This window comes from Sapajus apella, unplaced genomic scaffold, assembly GCF_009761245.1.
Source record: "Sapajus apella isolate SASKATOON/1434 unplaced genomic scaffold, GSC_monkey_1.0 scaffold47, whole genome shotgun sequence".
Lineage (NCBI taxonomy): Eukaryota > Metazoa > Chordata > Mammalia > Primates > Cebidae > Sapajus > Sapajus apella.
The window spans coordinates 336,161-345,802 of NW_022436987.1; the positions used below are offsets into that span (position 1 = coordinate 336,161).

At 37.8% G+C, this 9,642-nt stretch overlaps 1 protein-coding gene across 1 annotated transcript; it reads left to right on the forward strand.

Annotated features, from left to right (window-relative positions):
- Window positions 1–4,829: 4,829 nt before the first annotated feature.
- Window positions 4,830–9,442, forward strand: LOC116524973 (olfactory receptor 51H1-like). Its single transcript, XM_032240493.1, has 2 exons — window positions 4,830–4,858; window positions 8,206–9,442. The coding sequence occupies exons 1-2, from the start codon at window positions 4,830–4,832 to the stop codon at window positions 9,173–9,175; spliced, it is 999 nt and encodes a 332-aa protein (XP_032096384.1). The 3' UTR covers window positions 9,176–9,442.
- Window positions 9,443–9,642: the final 200 nt, after the last annotated feature.

A 9,642-nucleotide genomic window follows, 5' to 3' on the forward strand; every position in this document is an offset into this window, starting at 1 on the left:
CTCTTCCTCTTCCTCTTCCTCCGCTTCCCTCTCCCCCTCCCCCTCCCCTTCCCCTTCCGCTTCTTTTCCCCCTTCTCCTACTCCTCTCCTCCTCCTCCTCCTCCTTCTTCTTCCCCTTCTTCTTCTTCTTCTTTCTTCTTTCTTCTTTCTTCTCCTTCTCCTTCCCCTTCCTTGTCTCCTTCCCCTTCCTTGTCTCCTTCTTCTTCCTTTCTCTCCTCCTCTTCCTCCTCCTCCTCTTCTTCCACTTCTCCTCCTCCCCCTCCTCCTCCTCCTCCTCCTCCTCCTCCTCCTCCTTCTCCTCCTCCTCCTTCTTCTTCTTCCTCTTCTTCTTCTTCTTCTTCTTCTTCTTCTTCTTCTTCTTCTTCTTCTTCTTCTTCTTCTTCTTCTTCTTCTTCTTCTTCTTTCTTCTTCCTCTTCTTCTTCTTCTTTGAGTAGTCGCAGTAATAGCAGTAGTTTTAGCCGGCTGAGATTGGTAAACCGGTAGTTGTACTGCTGGACTTGACAAACCACCAATTGTGCTGCCAGGGAGTGAAGACTCAACTTCAGGTGGAAAGAAAAAAAAGCAAAACTTGATCAACGAACACTGGAAAACCTCAGTAGGAAATACACAAGCACCATCCACAGTTTTAGTAGCCTGAGCTTGCAAGCAGGAGTCATCAGGATATTTTACAGGGAGATCTTTGAAATTATAGTTGTGGAAGGGCTATCCATGCATCCCTGACCTTACAAGAAAGTATTCAAACATATGAAGGAAGCTCAAGAGAGCTTGCTGGCTTGGGAAAGCAAAGAGAGACTTGAAAACTGGTTGAACATTAAATATATGCTACACACACAACTCAATCAGTACAAGTGTTTCTGACTTAAGGAGTCTGGAGTACAGTGATGTGATCTCGGCTTACTGCAATCTCCACCTCCTGGGTTCAAGTGATTCTCCTGCTTTAGCCTCCTGAGTATCTGGGATTATAGGCACATGCCTTCATGGCTGGTTAAATTTTGTATTTTTAGTAGAGATGAGGTTCACTATGTTGGCCAAGCTGATCTCGGACTCTTGACTTTGTGATCTGTCCACCTTGGCCTCTCAAAGTGCTGGGATTACAGGCATGAGCCACCATGCCTGGTTGAGATGCTGTCTTACACCAGTCAGGATGGCTATTACTAAAAAGTCAAAAAACAACACATGCCAGATGCTAGTGAGGTTATGAAAAAAAGGGAACACTTTTACACTGTTAGTGGGAGTGTAAATTTGTTAAACCATTGTGAAAGAAGGTATGGCATTTCCTCAGAGACCTAGAGGCAGAAATACCGTTTGACCATAAATCCCATTACTGGGTATATACCTAAAGGAACAAAAGTTGTTCTATTTTAAAGGTACATGCACACGTACGTTCACTGTAGCACTAGTCATAGTAGCAAAGACATGAAGTCAACCTAAATACCTATCATTGATAGAACGGATAAAGAAAATGTACATATACATCATGCAATACTATGCAGCCATAAAAAAAACATTGAAATCCTGTCCTTTCTGAGGACATGGATGGAGCTGGAGGCCAGTATCCTTGGCAAACTCACCCAGAAACAGAAAAAACAAATACCACTTATTTTTATTCATAAGTGGGAACTGAATGATGAGAACACATGGACATATGGGGGGAAACAACACACACTGGGTTATGTTGGAGGGTGAGTGGTGGGAGGAGGCAGAGCATCAGAAAGAATAGCTAATGGATGCTGGGCTTAATACCTGGGTGATGGGGTGATCTGTGCAGTGAACCGGCATTGGATTGGCATTTACAAATTTCTGAAAGAAACAAAAACCCTCAAAAATTCTATATTCAGTGAAACTACTCTTCAAAAATAAAAATAAATAAATTCCCTAATAAATAAAAATATATATATTAAAATAATTAAAATAAATGTGATAATAGTTTTTGAACAAATACATAATATCCATAGAGAAAAGAATGCATTAAAAACTTAATAGTAATTTGAGTTGAAAATTAAAATGAACTAAAAAAATTTTTTTTAAATTACTAGATAGATCCAATAGCTGATTTAAGATAGTAGAAATAAGAATCTATAGACATGAAGATAAGTAAGTAAAAAACACCAAATCCAAGTAATATGAAGAAAATATTTAAGACAAATAAACAGAGTTTCAGAAATTTGTGGGGCAATATCAACACACCAAATTTGTGGAATTCAGGTTCTTGGAGAAAAAATGAAAGTGGCATAGTCAATGCTTGCAAATATAACATGAAAACTGTTCCAGATTGATTAACAAAAACATTAGTCTACAGGTTAAGTAAGTTCAAGAAAACTAAATTAGAATACGTAAAAGCCTAAAGACTTTATTGCTAGAAAATCTACCCTACAAGAAATCAAGAAATGTTAAAGGATGTCATCATGGTGAGTAGAAATGACATCAGACATTAACTTGAATCCAAAAAAGAAGTAACACTGAAAAAAATAAATATTGAGTAATAGAAAAGACTGCTTATGTAAATAATGTATTATCTTTAAAATGTATTTTTAAAAGCAAGTTGTTTAAGTAAATAATGACACTGAATTATATGATCTATATCATCTGGAGAGAATATATATGAAAATAATTTCATAAAGGATAAAAGAAAATGGAGCTACAGTATGGAAAAGTTGAAAAACTTTACTGTGATTAAGACAATATTAGTGTGAAGTAGAGAGTGATAAAGTGAAGATGAATTTTGTAATTCTTAGAATAATTACTTAGATGTATATTCCAAAATATAGCTAATAATGTGTTAATAGAGAAATCAAAATGGCACAATCACTGAATGGTTCCATGGTAATGGATTAGATATGAAGAAGAGAGGGAGGAAAGACCTGAATTTTAGTTTGGGCAACTGGCTGAATTGTGGTGTGGTTAGTGATTTGCCAAAATTAACCTTAAGCAGATGGCAAGAAAACTTTTTTTTTTGTTTGTTTGTTTTCATTTTACAGTATTTTCCATGTTAAATTTCAGTTTCCTATTTGTATTACAGTGGAGTTATCAAGTAGGAAGCTGATCTGGAGAATAAAGGCAGTATTGTAGCCTGAAGATATACACTTGTAGTTAATCAGTATGTAGATGATATTTAAAGCAATGATATTTGGTGATACCACTAAGTAAGAGAGTGGAATTAAAGAAAAAAACATCAAATAAAAGATACACCAGAGCCAGGCACTGTGGCTCACGCCGTAATCCCAGCACTTTGAGAAGTCAAGGCAGGTGGATCACTTCAGGTGATCGAGCCCAGCCTGGCCAACATCATGAAACCCTGTCTCTACTAAAAATACAAAAGTTAGCCAGGTGTGGTGACAGGCACCTGTAATCCCAGCTATTCGGGAGGCTGAGTCAGGAGAATTGCTGGAACCCAGGAGGCGCAGGTTGCAGTGAGCCGAGATCACGCCATTGCACTCTAGCCTGGGCGTCAAGAGTGAAACTTCGTCTCAAAAACAAATTAAAAAAAGATACACCGACATTTAGTGCTCTAGGAAGAAGACGTATAATCAAAGAATAATAAAGAGTGTAAATGAAAGTAGAAGGAAACATCAGGCAAACATGATTTCATAGAAACGAACAAAGGAAAATAATTCAACATTGCAGCAATATTCTACTGTATTGAAACCTGAAGAACAAACAGGGGAGTAAGACAAAGCATTTTTGCTGGGTTTAGCAATAAGCAGGTTATTGGTCACATCTGCACATACTGTTTCAGTGGTGTGGAAAACAACGTTTACTGAAGTGAACTGAGGAGACAATGGGAAGTTATTGACAGGGAATATAGACCACAATGTTGAGAGGCTTTGCTATGAAACAGAAAAGAGAATGAGACAATAACACAATGACATGTGAAACAAGGGTAATTTTTTCTTTCACCTTTTTTTTAAGACAGAGAATTATAAAAATTAAGCACTAGGGCATAATTGTATTTTGATGTACTTATTGATGCACATTGATATAGGACTGAGAATAATTCTGAGTTTGGATGGGTTGCTACCACAGATCTGTATTAGGCAAAACCAGGTCCTCTGGGAACAAGACAAAGCAGTGTAGCATGCTCAGAAGCCTGGTTCTGACTAGCCTTTGGCCCTGGGGCAAACTCCAGAAAGTCACATGTTCATGTCTCCATAGAATCATTTCAGAGGAAATTCTGGGCAAGGCTGCTGTTGGTTTTAAATCTCTGTGCTGCTGTGGTTGACACATCAGAAAGGACTCTTCTAGACCAGGCTTTGGGTAAGTTGGGGAAAAATCTGAGGCCTGAGAAGTGCTTTCTGTGAGGATCTTGTCACAGAATGGCAGAGATTGCAGTATGGACAATTCATAGAAAAATGTAGGGTCTCCTGGGTGTTAGCAGGGCTGAATGCCTTTCTGGCTGCTCCAGAGTAGAATTCATTAAAAAAAAAAGAAAAATGTAAAGGTCAGCACTGAGTGGTAAAGGTAAAGGAGATTGTATGTTGAGCACAGTTCATTATGTTGTCTCCAATTTGAATTTAACGGCAGAAATTTTCACTAAATGTTGATCTCCTTTAGAACCAAATAGAACTTCAAAGCACAATAATCAGAGAGCTTATATTTAAGCTTTAGTTTTGAGACCTGATACAAGTGAATCAACTTCTCTGACCCTTGTTTTTCTAGTGCATACAATAACAGTAATAATAAGTTTTGTATCTTTAAATGAGATAGGACATGCAAAGGGCTAAGAACAGGGCCTGGAACATGAACGAGCACTCAATAAATATTAGATTGTTTATTATTAAAGTAGTAAAATAACAATCATAGTTTCACATGCTGTACAGGGAATAGGAAGATGAATACAGCAGGTAGCAAGTGGTTGAGGTTTGCTTAAGAATGAATTATCAAACAGCTAAAAATTGCCAATTTAAAGAGGTTATACTGTACATAACATTTTACTTTTTATTCCTGGGATGATTGACAATTTTCTTGAATGAAAAGTGAAATGATACCAAATCATGAATGCACCTGCTGTACTGTCATTCCCATTAACTCCCCGTTTGTTCTGTTTAGTTTATTCACCATTCATGCCTGCAGAAAATGATGTGCTTTAAAACAGATGGACAAAGCCACATTGTCATCAAAGACCCAGATGACAATGTATTTTTAAATTAAAAATAAAACAATTGGTGTTTGGCTCATGAGTCTTTCATGGTCATTGGGAACTGCCAATGAAAATAAATATTGCATAGAAAATTTTAAAAAAATACTGTACAACCATTTTATCCAATTCAGTAGCCACTAGTCACATGTGACCATTGAACATTTAAAATATGGCTAGTACAAGTAAGGTAAAATTTTAATTTAATTTAATAAATTTAAATTTAAATGGATGCATATTTCTGGGGACTACCATATTGGAAAATAAAATACTGCACTAAACTACTGACTGAGAAATTTGGAGTAATTTTTTCTGTCTCATTCATTCCCAAGAATCCAGAGCTCTCTGTCTTTTGTGTGTAGCTCTGGATTTTGTCTGGTGGATTTGTTCCTTTCTATGACCAAGGCCACTATTTCATTTTTTAAAAAGAATACCTTAAAGAAAGAGTTCTTAATCTGGGTCCATAGATGGTTTTCAAAAATATCTGAATTCATTTAATTTTTATGCAGAACTTTGCTTGTGTAAGTGTGTATGGTGTGTTGGTGTGTGTGTATGTGTGTGTGCGCATTCTTAACTGGGAGACTCTTTGTGGGATTCTCAAAAGGGTTATGATAAATGCAAAGTTCAGAGCCACTATAACACTACTCTTTCTTTTAATCCTGAACCTCTGTCAGCTGTGGCTAGACTGGCCTGGAAAGGGGATTAGCTCAGCTGCACATTTGGATATATCTGCTTAAGATGACACCAAAGTATTAAAATGGAAGATAATTGATTGTGTGGCATCAATATTTTAATCTTGATCTTTAATCTTCTTCATTGCAAGCAGTAGACATTAATGTCTGTGATTCCCCACAGACTTAACTAGGCCTTACTTGGAGTTACAGTGAGAAATGTAATTGCTGCTAACTAAAGATGACATTTATTAGAACAGTCACATGGGAACATGGAAGAAGGAGAATGAATCTTCTTTACGGAGAAACAGGAAAACAAGTCTAGATGAGTTTTAACACCCAGGGCATTGACTTCAGTATACTGAACAACATTTGAACCTGTCTTTTGGGAGATTCTCCATGGATAGATTTAATCTGGCTGAGCCACATATTAGCTGTAAAACTCTTTATAAGTATTAGAGATCGTTCTGCTTCCTAATGAAGAGAAAAATGAATCTCAAAATTCCTTTCTAGATACACCTTAGGACAGAGAAATCTAACTGCAAGGAAGAATGTACTGAAGGAAAAGGGCCTCAATAAATGAAAATGACAATGGGAAGACTTTGGATATTTCTGAAAAGGGACAAAAGCATCTCTTCTCTGGCTCCTGGGTATCCGTTTTGTATTGCTGTCATGAGAAGTTACTACAAACTTAGTGGCTTTAAATAATATATATTTATTTTTAACAGTTCTTTAGATCTGAAGTCCAAAATGGTCTCACTGGGCTAAAACCAAGATTTAAAACATTTTTAATGCAATATTTTCTGGAGACTTAGGGGACAATTCTGTTAACTTACCTTTTCCATCTTCTAAAGGCCACTCATATTCCTTGCCTCCTGGGTACCTTCATTCATCTTCAATGTCAGTAATTCATGTTCAGTCCTGCTCATGCTGCCATCTTTCTGGTTCTTTGCAGCTAACAAAGGTTATTCATTTCTAAGCAGCCCTGTGATTTGATTGGACCTACCTGGACAATGCAGAAGAAACTCTAAATCTCAAGGTTCTTAACTTTAACTACATTTGAAAATCCCCTTTTGACATGCAAAGTAAGATGCTGATAGTTTTCAAGGATTCAGATGAGAAAATCTTTGTGGGCTATTAATCTTCCTATCATAGTAGGTCTTTTTAAAGTTCCTTGGGAGCCAACGTGACTTCTTCCTCCCTTGCTTGCTGCCAGCTCAGATCCTTTTATTACTCACAGACTCTTAGGAATACAGAAGATCAGAGCTTTAAATTCCTTAAAGTGTATCTTTCCTCCTCCATCCCACACCACACAAGTGCCAAAAGGGGGAAGGATTAAGAAATTGATCACCAAAGAGGGAAAGGATCATATCAAAAACAAAACAATTTAAGATCACAACCAAGATGCACACACACACATATCCACACGTTTATATTTGCACATCCGTGTTTATGAACAGTCCTTATATTGGGATTGTGGTTGCCTACCTATGCCTGTCCCACAGACCCCAGCTGCATGATGGATGAATAAATGCACTCAAACATAAATTGCCAGTGAACGAGTGGGCTAAGGGGTTATGAGCCACTCACAGAGAGAGATTGCAGCTACACGACCCTGACTAGTTTGCCCTCTCCTCATTTATTTAGTATAGATTTGATAACACAGGCTCTAAGTCAACACACTTGTAGAGAAAGATTAAAGGCCAAGTTCCAATGTCCAAAGCAAGCACCATTAGTGGGTAATCTCCCTCATCAATCTGCCCCTGAGAGGGCCATCTGGCTCAAAGACTAGTTTTAATACCACATGAGTAAACAAGCTAGCTAGGCAAACTACTCACATTCTGTTGTATTTGCACCCTAATATCCCTGGCTCCTGCAAAGAGATTCTAGCTGCCTTCAGTCAAGAACTATAGAAAAAACCCTTAGACTTTCCAAAAGAGTTTGACTATATTCTATAACTTTCTCTACTATTTTTCCCTTAATATTTTTGCCACCACCCTGAGTAAATTCCCACAGTTGCCAATATATTCTTCATGGTTATTGGTGTTACTGTTTATTATACACATAAATATACAATACCAAATTTTTCCCTAGTATTGTAGTCTGCAAGACAGGTAGCTTCTTGATATTTCTGAATTGCACATGTTCCTATTAGGTTCAGATGTTGACTGAGGTTTTTGGTTTGTTTCTTTTTCTCCTAGATATTTTAAAATTTGATGGTTAGTGAAAGCATTCTTGCTTCATGCAGCAGGGGCTATTGGTTTCTGTATTAAACTGAACATGGATGTTCAAGAATAATATTTAAGTTACTTCCTCTTACTGCTACTATCTCAACACTTATAGTTACTGATTCCATTTGAAGCTTGTTTGACTTAATAATCTTTTATCTTTTTTCCTAGTCAAACCAATTCCACTGTGTCATTACTCAACCAAACTATTGAGAACCACCAGAGCTTCTTCATCCTGACTGGGATTCCAGGAATGCCAGAGAAGTACTTATGGATGGCCTTGCCCCTCTGTCTTCTTTACAGTACCATAATCCTGGGAAATGTCACCATCCTAGTTGTCATCAAAGTTGAGCAAAGTCTCCATGAACCCATGTATTATTTTCTAGCCATGTTAGCTGCCACTGACCTCAGCCTTTCACTGTCTTCCATGCCTACCATGGTCAGTGTTCACTGGTTCAGCTGGTGTTCGATAACTTTTAATGTCTGCCTTATCCAGATGTTCTTCATCCACACATTTGGGGGGGTGGAATCAGGTGTTCTGGTGGCCATGGCCTTTGATCGCTTTGTGGCCATCCACTTTCCTTTGCGCTATGCTACCATTCTCACTTACAGTGTAATCAGCAAGATTGCAGCAGCAGTCCTGCTACGGAGTGCGGTGACTGTGCTCCCTGTGCCTTTTCTCACCAAAAGGTTACGTTTCTGCCACTCCAATGTCCTCCCCCATGCATACTGCCTCCATCAGGATGCCATGAGGCTTGCCTGTGCTGACACCAGTGTCAATAGCATCTATGGCCTGCTGGCTGTGATCTTCATCATTGTACTAGATGCCTTGATACTTTTGGCCTCTTACATTCTAATCCTCCAGGCAGCACTGGGCATTGCTTCCCAGGAAGAGAGGCTCAAGGGTCTCAACACCTGCCTCTCTCCTATCTGTGCAGTTATGCTTTTCTATGTGGCTCTCATTGGCATGACCCTAATTCATCGCTATGGGAAGCATTTGTCACCAATAATACACACATTCATGGCCAATATCTACCTGCTTCTCCCTCTTGTGCTCAATCCCATTGTGTACAGTGTTAGGACCAAGCAGATCCGATGGCGGATTGTCCAGGCCTTCTGTGGGGCTAGGGTTAGCCCTTAATGGCATCTACAATTTCCATGTAAATGCAATCAAGTTGGAGAAGAGTATCAAATACAGTACTATCCAATAGAAATTCCAGCCGAAATGGATATTTTCTTATTTCTCTTCTGTTTAGTGACCAGTAGCCGTACATAGCTATTAATTGCTTGAAATTTTGTTAGTGCAAGGTGAGGAACTGAATTTTAAATGTACTTAATTTTAGTTGATTTAAATGTAAATTTAAGTAGTCATATAGGGCTAGTAGCTGCTGTATTGAACAGTACAAATATAATGGGTTGTCAAATGAAATTGCAAAATGGTTTTGATAAGAGTAATAATTTATTTTAGCTTAATAAAAACATAAAATTTTATACTTTAAAATAGTATGTAAGTAACTTTCAAACATTTATGTATAATAAAATTTACTCATCTTGGTATATTGTTTCATAGGTTTTGACAAATGCATTGTGTTACCACCACTGAAACAA